Source organism: Carassius auratus, chromosome 44 (genome assembly GCF_003368295.1).
Source record: "Carassius auratus strain Wakin chromosome 44, ASM336829v1, whole genome shotgun sequence".
In the NCBI taxonomy this organism is placed as follows: domain Eukaryota; kingdom Metazoa; phylum Chordata; class Actinopteri; order Cypriniformes; family Cyprinidae; genus Carassius; species Carassius auratus.
Window position 1 is genome coordinate 3,152,831 of NC_039286.1, and position 20,484 is coordinate 3,173,314.

Genomic DNA, 20,484 nt, shown 5'->3' on the forward strand with positions numbered 1-20,484 from the left:
CTGGCATGCATGCATAACATCAGATTCATACCGGCTCTCCTGTTTCTCCTGGTCTTCCATCCTTTCCAGGTTTACCCATCAGACCCTTCAGCACAGAAAATGCGGCAAGTATGGTAAATAGGTAACAAAATAGCATGATGGCATTATTAGACTTATTCTCCTATTACATTAATCCAAAATTTTAGAGTCAGTGAAAAAAAAAATTGTTTAGATTGCACTAAAGTTTAGATTGCACTAAACTGATAAAAAGTGACAGGAATACTTTTACATTGTTACATGTTTTTTTTTTTTTTTACTTTTTATTCATCAAGCAATCCTGAATAAAACTATGTAAAATACATATACATCATGGATTCCACAAAATCATTAAGCAGCTAAACTATTTTCAACATTTATAATAATACGTTTAACATTTCTTAGCCACTATATCATCATATTAGAATGATTTCTGAAGGATCGTGTGAAATTAAAGACTGATGCCATGGTTGCTGAAAATTCTGCTTTTATCACAGGAATAAATTACATTTTAAATTATATTTAAATATATATGTAATGATACATCTCAGTATTTACTGTTTTTGATCATATGAATGCAACCTTGGCGAGCCTTCGTACAAAAACCTTAAAAAAACCTTACTGTCCCCCATACTTTTGAACTGTAGTGTATTTGTTCTAAAAAATGTCCAGATATAAAAAAAAATACAAAAAATAAAATAAAATGATGAAAGTACGCACCATTAGACCTGGTAGACCTGGTGGTCCCTGGATTCCCGGAAGCCCTTCTTTTCCCTGGTAAAACACATTCAGTTATCAAAAACGCGGGGGTCAGTGTATTAGTAGGATGCAATCCATCCTATTAATACACATTCAAATCACAGATAAAAAATTAAACATTGTATCCTTGCCTTTTCTCCAGGAGCTCCAGGTGGTCCAATAGGTCCATGGTTTCCATCATTACCCTACAGATACAGCAAAAATGTAAGGTTGTTTCAGGATACCTTTACAAGTTCTTTTCATGTTCTTTTATAAAAGTGGCATTTTAAAATACTCACAGGTTGACCCATAGCTCCTGCCGCCCCTGGATAACCAGGAGGTCCTGGGGGGCCCTGGGAAAATGCAAATCAATGAGAGAAAGCTGTAGCATAACGATTAATAATCATGGTATGCCAAATTTAAAATGTATGTATATACAGCCTATTTATGATGAAAATGGTAGGCTGACAGTACCTTTTCACCTTTATCTCCAGGAGCTCCTGATGGACCTCTGTCACCTTTGACCCCCTGCAATGGAACCAAATATAAACAGTGATTAAACACAAATATTTCTTGAGTAGACAGTATAGAGGTCATGTAGGGATGCAATGCTGTCAGATGATATCAGTGAGACAAGGGTCTTTAAAAGTGAACTGGTATGTAGGTAGACTTGAAAAATACAGGTCTGTAATGTGTGTATATATCTTCTGGATTCTAACCTTGGCTCCATCAGCACCACGTGGTCCTGCAGGCCCTGTTGGTCCTGGAGGACCCTGCCAAAGCCACCAGATGTTTATTATTCCATTCAATAAACTCGCATTAGTTTCCAATTCCGTTAAGTTTAAAGATTAAAGTGAGAGTTTGATTTTTTAAAGATGCTCTCTCACCGCATATCCATCCTGTCCATTTTTCCCAGGTGGTCCAGTAAGACCTTGTTCACCTGGAGGTCCTGGCATACCTGGCTGTCCTGCTGGTCCAGGGGGGCAATCTGAACAAATGTCCTGGGAAGGAGAGAAAGGCAATGTTGGTGGTTTGTTAGTATGGTTGGAAGAATGGAGGTTTGTGTGAGTAAATGGATGGAAGAATGGATGGATGGATGGATGGATGGATGGAAGGTTGGTTGGTTGGATATATGGATTGATAAATAAATGGATGGAGTTTTGGATTGTTAAATGGATGATGAATGGATGATTGTGTGAGTGAATGGATGGAAGTATGGCTGGTTGCATGGATGGATGGATGGTTGGTAAGATGAAATGATGGTTTGATGTTTGGTTAGTTGGATGTATGGATGGATGGCTGTACCTTAAGGTTAAGATCAGAAATATCTGCAGCTTTTCCCTAAAAAAAAAAAAGAATTTGGGAAACAAAAATCCATTAAAAAAAACTCATCATACTCCATAATCCATGCATTTATGATCCATTAGAAGCAGGTAAATATTAATAGCATCAGCTGATTTGATGAATTCATATTTAAATGACGAACAAATATCACTCACTGGTTCTCCAGGGTTGCCCTTCTCTCCATGTCTTCCTGGTAAACCCTGCAGGTAAACACACACACATACACAGAGAGAGAGAGACTCATTTATGAGCCATGACTGCTGGTGAAGATCCTCACAAACTGACACTGGATACAGAGATGGCTTAACTGTGATCCACAGAAGTGAAGTGAAACTGGTTTAGATCTGCATCACGATTGGAGATTGAAAAGTAAAGCTCCTCATTGTTAAATGAACAGTTAAATGTTCTCTACTTGCATTTAACGTGCAATATCCTTATATTTATTTGTTAACCCTCCATACTAGAACATTCCTGCATCTCACTCAATCCTATTCCATTATCATTTATAGCACAATTGTTTATACACTTATTTATTTGCTAATGTGTAAATCTCTTTGTTTTTTTTTTGTTTTTTTTTTTTTGTCTCTGTGTTGTTGTCTCTGTGTACTGGAAGCTTATGTCACTAAAACAAATTCCTTGTATGCGTAAGCATACTTGGCAATAAAGCTCTTTCTGATTCTGATTCTGATTCTGATTCTGATTCTGATTCTAATTATTGCTAAGGTGTTTTTTACATGTTGCTAGAGTGTTCCCTAGTACAAAAACTAATTCCTAACTATTAATAAGCAATATTAATAGTAATGCTTGTATACGCGCACATCACTAAACTTAGTAAATAACGAATTTCTTCAAAATCTGTCAAATGACAAATCTTGTTCATTGTATCCAATAAAATGTTCTCTACAATAAAAATAAAAACTCTCCTTAAATTATAAATACAACCGGCCACAAGCTGACTAGCATTAGCATCCAGCTAATAACAGGCTGTCAGTGTGTCCTTGGTTGTGGGCTGTGCAGTTTTGCTAACTCCTTCAAAAAGATAGATACAAAACAAAAAGATGCATGATGTCTTAAATTCTCTTATCCCTTCACTACTATGAATGACGTAGCATTTCATTTGGTCTCAGGGACTATTTAGTATTTAGCTAATTTTTTTAAAATACAGTATTGTGAGCTGTCCTGGTATAGCCTAATCAATCAACTAAATAAACCTTACATTGTGCCCCGCGGGTCCCTCTGGTCCGCTCACTCCTGGAGGTCCTCTCAAACCCTGAATATCAAGCATGACATGTCACTTAAGGGTGTTCTGTAAGCGTCTGTCTCATTTGAAAGTGATGTAAATATGAACAGATTGTTTACCGCTGGTCCTGGTGGCCCTGCAGGTCCGGGAGGTCCCTGAGAAAGACAGAATATCAATTAGCTGTGAGATAAAGAAATGTGCATCTGTGTTTGTCTTCAGATCTATAAGCAAAAAATAGAGTCGTATGAAAGTTGAATAGGCTTTCACATAACAGTATGCATGCTTTTAAATGTATGTGCTTGTTAAAATGCACGTTTGCTGTGCATCTGCCATCTGTTTGCTTTAGCTTGACCATTTGTATTAGTTTCAATCCCCACCATATTCACAGCAAATTAAAAAAAAAAAAAGGTCAGTTTTTGGCCATATGGTAATTTTAGAGTCACCTGACTAATGCTAATGTGAAAATGACTGCGTTTTGATTGGACATTGCAATGGAAGAATGAGCAGGTAAACAGCCACATGACTGTGTGTGTGTGTGTGTGTGTGTGCGCGTGTGTGTGTGTGTGAGCTTGTTTATGTGGTTAATGAGGACACAAATTTGTATAATGACATGGGTATGACACAGGTATTACAATGAGGAGGTGGTTTATGAGGACATTTTTAGTGTCCCCGTAATTCAAAACGCTTATAAATTATACAGAATTAGTTATTTTGAAAATCCAAAAATGCACAAAGTTTCCTGTGAAGGGTTAGGTTTAGGTGTAGGGTTGGGGTAGAGCAATAGAAAATACAGTTTGTACAGAATAAAACCCATTACGCCACATAAACCACATATACCAACATGTGTGTGTGTGTGTGTGTCTGTGTGTGTTTGTGTGTGTGTGTCCGTCCGTGTGTGTTTGTGTTTCCATACCTGGGGTCCAGTGGTTCCCTCTCCCGGTGGTCCTCTGTTTCCTGGCATCCCTTGCATTCCTTGTGGACCAGGCAAACCCTGAATAAAACACAAAATAAAAAGGGATAAACGTGGAAAAATAAACAGCATTCCCTTTCTAATTTAAAGATGATAGCTCTGTGTATTGCTGTATAAGATATATATTGTTTACTCTTTTTTTCAATATTGACTCTAATTTGCATATTAATTGTAAACCATATCCTGAGTATATGCTTTATATGCTGTTACTTATTCCTATGATGACAAAACTGAATTTTCAGAAGCCATTAGTGCAGTCTTCTAATACTGTATTATCATCAACATTGAAAACAGTTGTGCTGCCTAATGTTTCTTTGGAAACTATAACACTTTTTTTTTTTTGATTCAGGATTCTTTAATGAAAAGAATGTTTAAAAGAACAAATGTATTTAAATATATTATTATTATTATGCTCCCGCTTTATATTAAGTGGCCTTAACTACTATGTACTTACATCAAAACATAAATACAATGTACTTATTGTGTTCATATTGTATTGCAACTTTTTTTTGCTGCTATTGAGGTGGGAAACAGGTAAGGTTAGGGACAGATTTGGTGGTATGGGTAAGTTTAAGGGTGTGTTAAGGTGTAAGGGATGGGTCAACGTGTAATTATACATGTAATTACAGAAATTTATTACAGATGTAATTATGTGCAGATATTTTTCAAAAATAAGTACAATGTAAAAACATGTATGTACACAATAAGTGCATTGTACCAAATTAATAATTAAAATTTAACTACATAGTAGTTAAGGCCACTTAATATAAAGTGGGTCCATTATTATTATTATTATTATTATTAAACACAAAAATTTCTTAAGTGGACATTATAGAGGTCATGCAGTGATGCAATGCTGTCGGATGACATTTAACAAATGGCTAGTAAACCTATTATTGTTTTTTTTATATTTCTAATACTTATTACCATCCATATTGAAAACAGTTTTGCTGCTTAATGTTTCTGTGGAAACTATAATGCATTTTGATTGGATTCAGGATTCTTTGATGAGAATAATGTTTAAAAGAACTATTTTATTTAAATAGAACAATATTAAAACTGAAATCTTTTGTAACATTATCAGTATTTGTACTGTCACTTTTGATCAATTTAATGCATCCTTGCTAAATAAAATGATTTTTTTAAAACATTTTTTAACTGACCCTAAACCTTTGAAGAGGAGTGTGTATCCAGTATTTATTAAGTCTAATGAACAGTATATAGGGCTGTTGTTAAATTACAGCAGCAAAATACATATCTGCTACTTTTTCCTGAGAAAAAGGCTCTTTGAAAATTCAGTAAAATCATCACATAAATGAAATGCAGTGATTCAGCTTTTGCCCCTGGGGAACACACACCTGCTCATGATAAAAATGCCTAAAAAGACCTTTCATGCTGATGGAAGACAAAATGAAGTCTGATTCTTTCTTTCAACGAGAAGAAGAAGAAGAAAAACTTTTGAAAGAAGTCTCATTACCTTCAGTCCGGGAGGTCCGGTAGGACCTGGAGCTCCAGAATCACCCTGTAATTAAATGATCTGTATTATCTGTAGCTATAAAACGACCACAGCAGTTCCCAACACTTGACTCATTAGTTTAAATGTGTGGTAGTTTTATTCTACACGTTTCAGTGCTTTTAACCACAATCAGCAAATATAAATGGAAAAAGTTAGCATAAACAACTTTCAGACTCTCTAGAGGACCAGACCTAAACACAAAGCTTGTTAAATGCAATTTTACACGCTCATGGTGGGAAACTGTAAAACAAGAATGAAAAAACCGCATGCTCTTTTCTCCTAAACCTAATTGTCTAGTAGTTGTGAGAATCCACATGGAATATTTGTAATAAGTTTTAGCAAAGCAACACCGTTTAATAATATAATCAATGTTATCAAACTGATGAATGCAATACCTTTGGACCCTCTTTGCCTTTTCCTGGCAAACCAATTTCTCCTCTTAAACCAGGCTCACCGGGTGGACCAGGGGGTCCAGATGAACCATCTTTACCAGCATCTCCCTAGAGTGATAGAAATAGCCATAAAGACACCTAAGAACCTACATGGACCTACAAAAAAGTCTGATTCAGGCAGTGAATTATAATTACGGTTCATAATTACATTATTAAATTGAGTAATTCATAGATGCTTGGTGCAAAATAATTCAAATAATACAAAAAGATTATACAAATAATACATAATAATTCCTCGACTAAATGTCCACATCAAAAGGTAGACTTGCCAGTTTCTTTTAGTTTTCCTTTTTAACACACACACACACACACACACACACACACACACACACACACACACACACACACGTATATAAAACAGGCAGTTTATTGGATTTGTTAGCTTTCCTACCTTCTCTCCTCTCTGTCCAGCGATCCCAGGTGGACCAATGCTGCCTGGAATACCCTGAAACACACAAACAAGATTTTTACACTTGAAAAAAAATTACTTCCAATCCCCCAAAATATTTTACTTCAAAATTTCTCATTACAAAATAAGCAGATTAGAAGAAAAAAACATCACGCACCAGTTTAAATGATTACATTTACAGTTGAAAAAAAACTGTATCTTTCCTAAAATGGATCTTGTATTTTGGATGTCAAAAAAGCAGTATTTTTTTAATGAACATACCACATTGCCTGGAAGCCCCCGGGGCCCCTGAGGGCCCATCAATCCAGGTGGACCCTAAAAAGAGTGACGAGTATGAGAGAGAAAAGTTCTGAAATCAATCTAAACATCATGTGTGATAGGAAGACAAACATACTGGGTCTCCGTTTCTCCCTGCCTCTCCTTTTTCACCAGAATCCCCCTTAAGGCCCTGTCCACACAAACAAGAGAAAGACGTCAGACAGTCGTGTGTGGAATACAGAAGAAACATCGCAATTACTCTAAGAATCATTGACTTTCTCGCAGATGTGAGTGGAATATGAAGGTATAGGATTCACAATGATCATCATATTCAGTAGACCGTCTCATGTGAATGAATGCTAATCGGGTGTATTGTAAAACAGCTGGTTAAGATGTTGTTTCTGGTTTACCACCGGTCCTGCTTGTCCTCTGAATCCCTGCTCTCCAGGAAGTCCTCTTTGACCCTGGAGATATCAGAGAATTGGAAGGTGATCAGATTGATTTTGGTATCAGGTAACAACTCTGAATATATGCTAAAATACTTAAAAACACATTCGAAATGTGTAATGTGTCATTCAAAAGTATAGTTCACCTCAAAAAAATAAAAAATAAATGACGTCGTCATTTACTAATTTTCATGTCATTCCAATATTTACTACTAACTGAAACAGTTTTATACATTCTTCAAAACATCTTTTGTGTTTCATACAGGTTTGGAAAGACATGAGGGATGACAGAATTTATATATCTGGTTGAAATAACCCTTTCATGTCTTTTTTTTATTTTTTATTTTTTAATATGTCTTTGTTAAAACACTTTCTTGTTCATTTAGTCATAGTGACTTTGTAATTTCCTTCCACAAACTTTACACTGCACTCTGGATATGAAACCTGTCTCTCTTTAAAGATGTCATCAGGGCAGTTTCTCTAGCAGAACTGATTGCATTTGACTGAACCTGCAGGAACTGCAGTAATTCAAGAGACATTTCTCATTTCACACTAATAAATTCAGGTGAGAGTAGATACAGTACATCATCCTAACAAGCTTGTCTGTGCCTGTGTAAATGATGCAGCACTTAGTAAATGAGTGGAGAGATGGACAGAGCTTTCATTAATTATTTATTAATTATTACTATTATTTTTAAAGCGTTTAATAATATAAAATAAAATAAAACAATATACCACATAAAATAATCTAATTTAATATAAATTATCTTGAGCAGAATCCCTGGAAAAAGTGTAGAGTGGGAATGCCGAAGATGGCCAGGTCATGATGTCAGTATATAGGAAATGACCTCCTGAATTATTAATTAGCCCACATTCGTCAAGATATTAAATATGCTAAAATGCTCATTTTGGATATGTCGACAATTTAGCATCAGTAAATTATTATCATTATTTTTAACAGCTACAGTAATATCTAAATAGTACATTGCTTGGACATTTTTCTAAATTAATGAAATTGCACTGATCTGTGGACAGATGCTCGAGACCTGCTTTTTTAATAGCTTGGGGGCAAAAAGGCACCTTCATCTACAAAATTTTCCAACAGCAAAATGGTGGATTTATGTGAGCCAGCAGAGTTACATAGTATCATCTGATGTGCTGCGATGCCCCTGACCTTCAGGTTTATTTATATTCCCTTATACAGCACTGAATCCCTTAATATCTAATGACAGCTAATGCGTAAAACACTTCAAGTGGCTGTTCTCACTAAGAAATGAAATGCACATATTTCGCTTCCTTTTCAGGAGGATTTGACTCATGATTCTTCAAACTGACAGCAGACTTCATTATGTCTGTATTATGAATGCACTAGTGGCAGTAACATGATGCTATGAATGAAATCATTTTCAGAGGCACAAGAGACTAGTAATTTAACCAATCTTGACTCTCTTTTGCCCTCTTGTGATGGGTTGTACAAACTAAATTCATTCGTAAGTGTCGAAAAAAAAAAAAAAAAGCTCACCATCTCGCCTGGTTTTCCTTGATCTCCTTTCTCTCCCTTCTCTCCCGGCTTACCCTAAAAAAATAAATAAATAAAAAAAAAAACCTGTAAATCTACATGAATATACAGTAAATACACACACACTTAAAAACAATGAATGCATTAAATAACTAAATATCAAACCAAGTGGCATTTAGTTTCAAAAAGATGGCACAACCACACTTTATGAAAAATGTGTAGGATGATTATGTTAATAGATACACTCAAAATATCTATTAACAAACTATTCTCAAAACAGGATATTTTAAGATACAATGTATTATACAAAATATATTGTATTACTCAAAATCAAGACAAAACTGATGGCTTACCGGTTCACCAGGTTCAGGAATCACATTGGCCACCTAAAGAAAATTGAAACACATGACTTTGAAATAATACTATAATACAATACTGTAAATTAAAAGCCACATTCATCAATAAACAGAGCATCAGCTGAATCAATACACTTAATACTTACATCAGATATCATTACTTAAATCAATGATAATTGTATATTCACATAGATAAATATTTGTATGTACATAATCCATTATCATCTGTACTCACATTGCCTGGGACCCCGGCTGGACCCCTGGGGCCAATCTCGCCCTGTATGAATGAAAAACAGTAGCAGAGAGGTTATATCCTCATCCTGTCAGCATGTTAATTATCTCATTAACGACCTCATGTCCTCAGGAAACCATCGCTGACAGTTTAATCCTGAATGTGTGAAACCTAAAGCAACTCACGGTCAGAAATGACCTCTCTAAGCCTTCTTTACTGTATTATTTTATAATGTTGATATACAAAATATCATTACACAAATGCCACCTGTAGGCAATTGTACATTAAACAAAACTGATCTAAAGTGATTGTCTATTTTAGACATTAATAATCAAAACTATGAAATAACTATCCACAAAACAGTTCAATATTGTATAAAATTAAACAATTTTTCTTTATTTAATTTATATGTACATTTCAATCATTTAATCATAAGCCTTGATATTAAAGATTTTTTTTTTTTTATCATGAAAATCAATTTCATTAACTCTGTGTCCAATCTTTTGACTAATGCTTTATAATAAAAGAATCCCTTTTTGCATTTTTAAGCTTTCTCTTGTCTCTCACCTTATCTCCTTTCTCTCCTTTCGGGCCAGAAAATCCATCTTTTCCTCTCTCTCCCTACAAGAGAAATGGAAGAATAAAATCTAACAAAAAAACTGTTTGGCTCAAACAAAACAACATTATGCATAAATTGACATTAATAAGACTGAAAATGTATCATGATTTCTTGTATTTTTCTCACAATCTTTGCAGTGAAATACAGGCTGAACATGTTTTAAAGAGAAGCATCCAAGTGAATAGATGATGTTCTCACAGCAGGAGAGTGTTTTCTACTGAAGAGTCTGATATTTTTACAAATCAGTGTCTATTGATTGTGTTAATCAATAAAACATCAGATTTTGACTTGAAAACAGCATATAATTATGCCCATATAGTTTGTCTTACTTGGCCTCCTCTCTCTCCTTTGGGTCCTATTGTGCCGACCTCTCCAGGCAAACCAGGCTCTCCCTGAGACGGGACAAGACACACAGAGAAAGACAGATGTGTCATGTGTCCTTCTATCAAGGCTCTGTCAAGGCTGTTTTAAGTTTTACTTTCCGCACCCGTTCACCAGGAGGTCCTCGTGGTCCTGGAGGGCCTTCATCTCCCTGAGAGAGAGAGAAACAGGCATTGGTGATGAGGGGAAAAAAATTGGATTTCCAGCCCAGATCTTGAAGCACTAGTCATCCTTTACCTTAGGTCCTGGTTTACCAGGGAAGCCGTCCTGTCCGGGTTCACCTCTCTGCCCCTAAATGGGGAACACAGAATAATTACCGTAAAAACAGACTGCCGTGCAACAAAAGCACAAATGAAAAGGCGAAAAAGCAGATCTGGCCTTTAGATGGGTTGATCAATGATGAAGTTCTGCCTCCACAGAACTGAGTTCACAGTTTGCCTCATTAAAACAGCTCTAACCTTCTCGCCGTCGTTTCCAGGGAAACCATCTGATCCATCTTTTCCTGGAAGGCCCTGAAAAATAATTACCGTTGTTTCAAGGTTTTTTTTTTTTTTTTTGCACTAAAAATGAGTGTTGAGTTAATAGGCCAACAAGTTATTAAAGTGAGTCATTGAGACTCACCGGTTTTCCTGCTTCTCCTGGTTTTCCTGAGAAGCCGATTTCTCCAGGTAATCCCTATGTGAGCAAACAGATGATTTAATATCATCTGCTACTGGTTTGCAGCTCTAGTTCAGAAATACAAATGAATGCAAACAGTATTATTTTGTTGCATGTAAACTCACTGGAGGTCCTGTTTGCCCAGGGCTCCCGGGAGGCCCAGAAGGCCCCTGAGGGCCCTAAAGATAAAACACAGAAATATAACTTGAAATGTTGAAATTAATAGACATCTACAATCAATGCATTCATAATTTATTTTATTAAAATATTCCAATATTATGTTATCGTTGACTGCATGTGTTTTGCTCTTTAATCTGACTGATGCTCATTCCTCTGGTAACCACTAGAGCTCACTGTAACTCGAAAAATACTTGAGAATGCTGAGAATGCCATAGTCATAATATTCATACTGTTTTTGCATAGCAGCATAGTAAGTTTCCATATGCATAAATGAAATACTATTTAATAAAATATTTAGTGTTGCATTCTGCTGTAAAATTCAGTTTATGGTAAGCAGTATGTTAATATTCCATTCCAAACATCAAACCACACTTGACAGGAAAAAATAAAAGGCAAAGAGCTCGATTCAGGCTAAGAATGAATGTTCTGGTGGTTCTTACAGGTGGTCCTGGAAGACCATCAACTCCTGGCAATCCTGCATCCCCCTTTTTACCCTGGAGAAACAGAGAAGATGATGTCTCATGAGTCTGTGTTAGGTAAAAGCAAAATAAAAGAGATAAGGAATAAGGAGATATTTCATATTTAAAAAGAAATAAATAAAAATATAGTACTTTAAATAAAAAAGATAATAATGAATATGGAATAAGGATACTGAATTGTAAAAAATATAAAAATAATAAATTTCAGCATACTAATAATAGACAAAAAAAAATGAATTCCATGTGAGAGGTCAGGACGAGTTTAGACCTTTCTATCTAATGTCTATAATGACCTTCGATCCATTAGAGCAGTAATTCTCAAAGTGTGGTCCGCGGACCACTAGTGGTCCGCCATCGCCCCCTAGTGGTCCGCGAAACGATGACCTAAACTAGGCAAGTGTTTGGAGCCAGACATTGATGTGTGATAAGCAGCACCACCCGTCTCATTAATATTCACGTTAAGTTTTAGATGGAAATCTCAAAATCTAGAATCCACAGATCTATTAGTTTTGTAATGTACTAGTTTTTGTTTCATGTGTAAAATCCCAGTAATTTCAGTGATATTGGACATTAAGGGGAACATTCTTTTCAGCATTTTATTGTTACCATAGTTACAACCATAGACTTCCTATACCCACCACCTCAGTTTTAAACTAATGGCTCTTTGGAATGGCATTAAGTGGGACCTAGGCAGTTTTTTTTCCACATGTGCAGTTTGTTGTTCATATTAAGCTGCAACTCATTTCACATTTACTTTTTCAAATTAAATAAAAATGTATATAATAATTTCTGATCATATTATTGCATTTGTGTTTGAATAATTAGTTTTTTACTTGAAACAGTTGCATATTAAACTTAAATTTAGCTTATCCTTCCTATTTTGTTGGTTTTTGGGGGCGTGTTAGAGTGGGATTCTGTTAGGTGGTCCTCAGAAAAAAATTGGAAGATTAAGTGGTCCTTGTGCTGAAAAAGTTTGAGAAACACTGCATTAGAGGCACAAATAAGCCCTCTGCTGGACAAACAGGAAATCACACTCACAGCAATTTTGTTCTGCTCTATAGTCAACAGAAAATAAAAGTAAAAAACATTCAATATCCTATGTGTAAAGTTTCCTTTCCTTGTTGATATATTTCCAACAGAAACAGGAGGGGCCCGACATATAGAAGAGCTTATGTTTTCTTAATAAAAATAGCCCAAAGCCTATGTTTATGGTCACAGTCAAAGACTATGATTTGCTTTTTGCTATTGCTGGTCGGTTTTAGAAATAAATTCTATCTAGAGAACACCTTTTGCATACATACTGGCTCAAGGCATTTAGATGTTGAGTTAATGCAAAAAAAAAAAAAAGATGTGAGGAGTGATAACAGCTTAAAATAAGGTTAAAAACGAGACAGAGAGACACTTTTTAGTGTCTCACTCAGGGCTTCCTGGCGTTCTGCAGTTGTGTGTCATTCTCAAGCGCCACCCGCTGCGTTTCTGAGCTGAGCGCAAGATCAGTTAGACTCCCTCTTTAAGAGTACCCGACAGTGTTTCCCGCTGGGACGGAGAGAACGCGGGCTACATTCAGAACACCCGCAACCCTGCTGAGCTACAACACTGAGGACAAAACATTGGCAAGGACAAAAACTCATAAAAAAGTAGTTAATATGACGGATGCATACAATAGCTTTGTGTGAAGATCAGGTTGAATCTGGTTTGCTGGTCTTAGCTGGACTGTTGGCTGGTTTAAGAAGGGTTTTGGGCAGAAGTCCAGCGGAGACCAGCTTGGCCCCACTGGGAGACCAACCAGATTTGGGTGCTTCAAGCTATAAGCTAGTTTAGTTCAAGCTGGTTTAATAAGTTAAACTTAAGATTTTTAACTCAAACCATTAAACTCTAACACTCTTAAATACAAAGTGCAATAGAAGTACAAAATAAAAAAAATAAAAAACATACACAAACCCAAATTAAACCCAGCGGCTGTGCAAGACACAGAACAATATTTATATTGTATTTTACCTCTGATTCACGCAATGTCCAAACTCTTCTGAGCGCGTCCTCCCATGCGCGTTCTCAAGCAGGCGCGTGAGGCATCTACTTCTTCTTCTTGCTTTACAGCGGATGCAAGTGCATAACCACCACCTTTCCCCAAATGGACCATTGACACTCCTAATTGAGATTGTAGACAGAGTGTCAATGGTCCATTTGAGAGACAGGTGGCGGTAATGCACTTATAAGTCTGCGATCCACCATAAAGCAAGAAGAAGAAGTAGACGCCTCAAGCGCCTGCTTGAGAACGCAGGAGAGTTCTAACAGTTCAGAGGTAAAAAAATATATAAATATTGTTCAGTTTCTTTGCACAGACCGATCGTTTCTTTACACATCAATGTATCGTCACAAGCCACAGGGTTTAATGTGGTTTTGTGTATGTTTTTTTTTTTTTTAGTTTTAGCCATGATTCCCATCCACTCACATGACTGATACTGTACACAACGGTTTCAGTTAAAAATCTCAGTTTGTGTTCTATTGCAGAAGCACAGTCAACTACATCTTAGATGTCCTGGGGGTAAGCAGATAAACATCAAATTTTCCTTTTTGGGTCAACTATCACGTTAACAAAACGATTTTTAAATGGCTTTATTTAACGATAACAACATTATGCTAAACTTCTTTTGTGGATCACTGAAGAAAGTAAGTCATATTGATTTGGTACATTAGGGTGAGTAAATAAAGACAGACTTTTCATTTTAATACATAAACATTTTTCAGTTTGCTTCATTTTTTTTTTTCATTTTGGAGCCGTTATCCAAACACCATTATTATTTCTGGCAAGAAACAAAGTTTTCAAGTATGCTAAGAACATTTTAATGATGCTGTCATCTCATCAGTTCGAGGGCATCTGAGAGCGTCAGACCTTTCGAACATCTCCTGTCTCTCTTCCTAATGAGCTCCTCTCTTTAATCTGACCCCTCAGAGCACGATAATATCACCAGAACATGCACTGAGATCCGCGCCTTCCAGCCAGTCTCTATGGTTACCACAGAACAGGTTCTAGAACATCTTACAGCTCCATTAAAAGCAGCTGAGATGAACTGCTTCAATAAAATACAAATGTCCTACCCTTTGTCCATTCTCACCCGGCACACCGGGCAAACCTGCAGGTCCAGGTGGGCCCTGAACAAAAACAGCATAAACAATAGGCTAATTAGAAATAGTGACGTACACAACAAAAGAAGACGGAGCAAAAATGATGCTTCTTTTTTCACAAACAGACCACAAATGTGATATTCATGATGTACAGTGACCCCAAAAAATATCTGGACACTTGAGTCCCATTAAAAAAAGTCTTAATGTTTGAATTTAACTTTATTGTCCATTCTGTTTGTCATGGAGTGGAAATGTGCTATGTAAATCTAAAAGTACATCCACATAAGTGCTTACACAATGACACAAACGCAGAAAAGAAACAAATGACACTAATTACCTCATTCCTTGACACATTTCCAAACTATTAAAATAGCGCCATAATCTCATTGCAAACCATTTACTTAAACTGAATTGAATTTAAAATTTGCAGTTTAACAGAATCACTGGGTCTGTTTCCAGATGAGAGGAATATATCAGGAGATCGGGAGCTTTTCTCAAAACTAACTTCTCTGTTCTTCTTTGATATGCATCTTTAAGACAACACAACTTGTTTGAAAGAGCATTAAATCACAAAAGGTATCTTACAGGAGGTCCAGGGGGGCCGTCCGCTCCCGGGGGTCCTCGTTCACCAGGGATACCCTGAAAACACAAACACACACCCATGAGTGTGTGAGTACGATCAACAGAAGCATGGTTCGAGACTCATCTTCTCAGCACTTACAGTGGCCCCCTTTAGTCCTGCCAGCTGGACCTGAGGAAAAACACGGAAGAAGCAATGAGCATCTCAATACTGTTTTACAGTGGGACTAATTCAGTTAACGAATCAAAGGTCTTACCGCATCGCCAGGTAATCCAGCAGGACCTCGTTCACCCTATCAGCAAACACAGCATTTATTAATCAGCATTTGACAGGATTTATTAAAATGGCACAGTGATTTGATATTCTAAGTGGAGTTAAACTGGAATGGAATTGTCATATGGTTTATCTTCCAGTACAGACTTAACGGTATTTGTCATTTCCTTTGGGAATACGTTCCTGGAAGTGTGTGTGGGACACTGCCTTGGTACAGCCTTGGCTGAATTTTTTAATGGCTGTCTTTATGAATGAGTCTGAGACATATGATACAAAATTATCATTTTCCAAGAAAGATATATGTGTTTTGAGGGGTTTTATGGGAGTCAAATGTATCTAATAGTCATTTATCTAAGAAATACAAAAGGAAACATTTCACATAACACCTTCATATGGGTCTGGAACAAACTGAGGGTGAATAAAAAACATGCCCAGATCTTCCAAGCAATGAGTGTCTTAAAAAAAGTGTCTCTATACCTTTTCTCCTTTGACTCCACTTGAACCAGGAGCACCAATCAGCCCCCTAGGACCCTGTTTTTTAGAAAATGAGAGAAAGAGAGGTCATTTAGATAAAACGTATATTTCCTTGACCCAAGCAAAACATGACACAAGCATGCATGAAAATCTTCTTCATCCAGTGTACGTGCATGCTGCGCCAAATGGTACATGGCAAATTCTATACATTATAAAATGCTCAGAATACTTACGTCTTTTCCTGGAAAACCTGGTTTCCCTGGGAACCCGTCTAAACCTGGTTCACCCTAAATAACATTTGAAAGTGAGACGTCATCGAATGGACAAATAGTGTAATATTACCAATTAAAAATTTGGGGTCAGTAAGATTTTTTCGAAGAAATTCATCGAGTGCAGCGTTAGTTCAGTCAGGCCACGGAGGCTGTGACCAGCTGATGCGGTCAGCTGTCAAATCGCTCCAATCACTACCATTCTCCTATTAGACACGGGACATATATACGTGGCATTACTATGCTCAAACTGCTCACAACCCTCCCTCCCTCCCTCCCTCCCCATAAGCATGAGCATATTACCGTGCACCTTCTGGCTGTCGTCTTCTTTGTTTAGATCACTAAGGCTTTCAAATCTTAGCTGGCATGGACCTCACTGCTGAGAGACACTCATCTTCATAACCAGGCATCAGGATAGACGTCCCACTGCCACATCTACATGATTATCACTGTTTGCTTTAAAGACATTACTAAGAGTCTTAATTGTCATGTATTTCTAAGCTGATGATTCTGGGGGGTTAATGTTAAAGCTCCTGTATGTTCAGTTATTCTGGGAGCAATTTCCGTAAGAAACCATACTGCCAAAGATTAATTGTGTTTCAATAAACTCAGGTAAACTTGCCAAAGTGGACCTGTCTGAAATATTTTTTATACTGCAAGGATGCATTAAATAGATCAAATGTGACGGCAAAGACATTTGTAATGTAACAGAAGATTTCTATTTGCAACAAATGCTGAACTTTCTATTAAGAAACCTTGAAAAAATTTTTTATAATTATATATATATATATATATATATATATATATATATGTAGCAGCACAACTGTTTTCAACATTGATAATAAGAAGAAATGTTTGTTGAGCAGCAAATCAATATATTAGAATATATTATAGTATATTAGATAGATGAAGATGTAATGATGCTGAAAATTCAGCTTTGCATCACAGGAATAAATTGTAATAATATTTCACAATATTATTGTTTTTATTATAATTTTGATCAAATAAAAGCAGCCTTGGTGAGCATAAGAAAATTATTTTAAAAACATTTAAAAAATCTTACTGCCCCCAAACTTTTGAAAAACACTTGTTAATTATTAAATTATATTTAATAAATGTATTCTGCTTCCAATTTTTCAATGATAATTTCATGAAAGTCATCTTAATAAATGACTACTATAGTACAAAACATTTGCAATTTGCTCAGTACATATATTTTTCTGTATTTATGAGAATCATTAATTCCGGTTACAATAGTATGTCACATCTAAAGTCACTATTTTTATTCCCAGTTTCTAATTTTATGTCCCATAAACAGCATACAGGTTTGGAATGACAACTACTCCTTAAACTTTAAATTATGTACGTTTGTCTAGACAGGTGCTTATATTTTAATACAGAAAACAGCAGCAGGAAACGGACTGATGGGATGGAAATATGACTGTAACAGGACAAAAACGTGCAATATCCACTATGCAGTGCCCGCTTTTTCAGGTCACAGATTCAGGAAATATAACAGATGGTGGATGCGTTTGTATGATGTATTTATTTGAGTTCAAATGAAAAGCCTTTCTCAAAAAAGCATAATCTGATATTTCCTCTTTCAACGAACCATGCATTGGTTCTAAAAATAGATCCCTTTGCTCTATTTGCACTGCAATTCTTTTACCAGAATTACCAGCATTCTAACTTAAAAGTAATGCAATTTTTTCCAAAACTAAGTTTGTTTTCCCATGTTAAAACATTTCATATAATAAAATAGCTATTCTAAAATAATGTTTTTTGAGCGTCCCAACCAGCCAAATACGGCAGCATCGGCTCAACCAATGGCACCAGTTTGAGGCGGAACTATCTATTTGTCAACCAATGACAGTCGAGGAGCGACATGAAAGCAATCATTATTTTAGCAGTTCCATTTTGAGACACTAGTGCTGCAAAAGTCAAATTTGTTTTAAAAGCTCTCATTGTGTGTGCAGGGGTGGACCGTCAGACAGACGGAAGAATGACGTCGATGCTCTACTGTGTGAAACTGTTCTAAGACCCGTCTGACTGCACAACGCCCGCGCAGAACAGGATATATGGAGATTGAATCAGCACTGAGACATCTGTTTGAGTTATCAGTCTGCCTGCGTTCACTCTGTAGAAATATTCCCTCTGTAGTGTTTGGATCTGACTGGTATGTACAGTACTTTGGGCTCCATCCAAGTTATTCCAAAGCATCAGAACTAAAACAGGGGTACTGACAAGGGGAAGACAAGTGGGAACATTGTCTCAGGTCTCTAGTTGTCTGCATTGACAGACTAAACTAGATTTTTACATTTTCCCAAGACAAGTGCTGTGCATGCTAAACCTCTGCTGCATGATTTTAGGAATCATTCACATCTGTAGCACAAACAGTGCGGGGCATTCCCATGTTTAATTGCTTAATACTAACACTGAGCCTCAGTAATGATGTTTGTGGTAACAGTTGGTTATGATTGACAGGTGTCAGTCATCCCTTACCCTTTCTCCAGAAGCTCCTTTATCTCCTTTAACTCCAGTGACACCCTGATGAAAAGCATAACACATTCAACATATTACAAACCTCACAGAGAAGAACACTGGCCACACTACGATCTGTCCTGCACAGGTGTAACACAAAACTGCAGAAGCAAAGTCTTCATTTCAATTTGTTTCTAATGTAGTGATCATCTATTGAAGCCAGTTTCAACCTTATTAAACGAAAAATTTAACGAAAATGCATAAATAAATAAAAATGCAATAAAGTGCAAAAATAAAATAAAATAAGGTTATTGTAAGAAAGAAAATAAGAATGTAAAATAAGAAATAAAGTCGCAATATTAAGAAGCTTTTTAAAGAAATCGAGTCATTAATGATAAAGATACATTTCTATTGCAATAATCTGAAGTTGTTCATAATCGTCAGTGGTTTAAATGCACAGGTCATACAGTACTTACAGACACCCCTTGAGCACCCGGTGCTCCAGGTGGACCAGCATCGCCTTGGATACCCTGAATTTTAAAAAAAAAAAGGTCAAAAAGGCCAGATCAGGTTAAAAATGTCAAGAGAACATCTAGCACAGTGTCAGCTTCTCACCAAAAAGTGATAAAACAGAAAATAATGCTGAGAAAATACCCAGAGCGAACACAAAAGAAAAAAAATCAACAATGACATACAATAGAGACTTTACTGCATTATTTACTGCTGCTTTTAGATTTGATTTTAAATTACATCAACAAGACAATTAATTTTAAAGTTGTCATTTTAAACTTTTTTTTTTTTTTTTTTTTTAGCATTTTTCATAATAAAATCATTGCCTATTGTTGTAGAAAAATTTATATTTTACTCTTACTTATTTACTTTCTCAGACATTTAGTGGGTTTTCATATATTTTTGTTTTTCCTTTTGATTTAACTTGTGTTCCCTTTCAGTCGGTCACTCTCGACGCCACGTCGGATGACCGACGAATATGGGACGTGACGAATATGGGATATCGCTTCGATAGACCAATCTACTTCGAGTGTAAACTAAACGAGCCAATGCACATTGGCATGCAATTATTGCATCCAGCTGCCGCTGATCACTGCGTGAGTATAAGAGGGCAGCAGGTGCAATGCATACCAGCTTTTCGCTTCGGAGCCGAGCGTTAGTATCGCTCTGCTCAACTGTGTCTGCTGTGAACTACGAGTTCAGCACGCTCTCGGAAGCTTTGTGTGTTGGCGAGACGGCGCTTCAGCGGCGGTCGTTCCTGTGTCGAGTGGATTTGCACACTTCAGGTTGCACTACCCCTGTCGTGTTGCAAGCGGCCATCTCCCCTGTGCACCTCAGCACTGAAAGAGCACTTCCTAAAAGAGCAAATTCTCTCTAAAAGAGCTTCACGGGTAAGTCTTTGTAAAGACAACGGATCGTCCTTATAAGGATGCCGTTTCACCCTGCGTTTCTGGGTGCGGT

General features: G+C 36.6%; 1 protein-coding gene across 1 annotated transcript in view; it reads right to left on the bottom strand.

Moving 5' to 3' along the window:
• Positions 1 to 20,484, bottom strand: part of LOC113062142 (collagen alpha-1(XXII) chain-like) — a 53,708-nt gene that overhangs the window by 4,205 nt on the left and 29,019 nt on the right. Inside the window, exons 16-52 of the mRNA XM_026231763.1 lie at positions 19,491 to 19,544; positions 19,036 to 19,080; positions 16,498 to 16,551; positions 16,268 to 16,321; positions 15,774 to 15,809; positions 15,659 to 15,688; positions 15,523 to 15,576; positions 14,911 to 14,964; positions 11,773 to 11,826; positions 11,278 to 11,331; positions 11,117 to 11,170; positions 10,954 to 11,007; positions 10,733 to 10,786; positions 10,602 to 10,646; positions 10,444 to 10,506; positions 10,063 to 10,116; positions 9,499 to 9,540; positions 9,261 to 9,293; positions 8,911 to 8,964; positions 7,353 to 7,406; positions 7,079 to 7,132; positions 6,946 to 6,999; positions 6,667 to 6,720; positions 6,219 to 6,323; positions 5,785 to 5,829; positions 4,251 to 4,328; positions 3,457 to 3,492; positions 3,314 to 3,367; positions 2,253 to 2,297; positions 2,059 to 2,094; positions 1,641 to 1,754; positions 1,473 to 1,526; positions 1,228 to 1,281; positions 1,053 to 1,106; positions 906 to 959; positions 736 to 789; positions 32 to 85 (exon numbers count right to left, since the gene is read on the bottom strand). Coding sequence (XP_026087548.1) covers positions 32 to 85; positions 736 to 789; positions 906 to 959; positions 1,053 to 1,106; positions 1,228 to 1,281; positions 1,473 to 1,526; positions 1,641 to 1,754; positions 2,059 to 2,094; positions 2,253 to 2,297; positions 3,314 to 3,367; positions 3,457 to 3,492; positions 4,251 to 4,328; positions 5,785 to 5,829; positions 6,219 to 6,323; positions 6,667 to 6,720; positions 6,946 to 6,999; positions 7,079 to 7,132; positions 7,353 to 7,406; positions 8,911 to 8,964; positions 9,261 to 9,293; positions 9,499 to 9,540; positions 10,063 to 10,116; positions 10,444 to 10,506; positions 10,602 to 10,646; positions 10,733 to 10,786; positions 10,954 to 11,007; positions 11,117 to 11,170; positions 11,278 to 11,331; positions 11,773 to 11,826; positions 14,911 to 14,964; positions 15,523 to 15,576; positions 15,659 to 15,688; positions 15,774 to 15,809; positions 16,268 to 16,321; positions 16,498 to 16,551; positions 19,036 to 19,080; positions 19,491 to 19,544 — 1,995 coding nt within the window. The remainder of the gene's footprint in view (positions 1 to 31; positions 86 to 735; positions 790 to 905; positions 960 to 1,052; positions 1,107 to 1,227; positions 1,282 to 1,472; positions 1,527 to 1,640; positions 1,755 to 2,058; positions 2,095 to 2,252; positions 2,298 to 3,313; positions 3,368 to 3,456; positions 3,493 to 4,250; positions 4,329 to 5,784; positions 5,830 to 6,218; positions 6,324 to 6,666; positions 6,721 to 6,945; positions 7,000 to 7,078; positions 7,133 to 7,352; positions 7,407 to 8,910; positions 8,965 to 9,260; positions 9,294 to 9,498; positions 9,541 to 10,062; positions 10,117 to 10,443; positions 10,507 to 10,601; positions 10,647 to 10,732; positions 10,787 to 10,953; positions 11,008 to 11,116; positions 11,171 to 11,277; positions 11,332 to 11,772; positions 11,827 to 14,910; positions 14,965 to 15,522; positions 15,577 to 15,658; positions 15,689 to 15,773; positions 15,810 to 16,267; positions 16,322 to 16,497; positions 16,552 to 19,035; positions 19,081 to 19,490; positions 19,545 to 20,484) is intronic.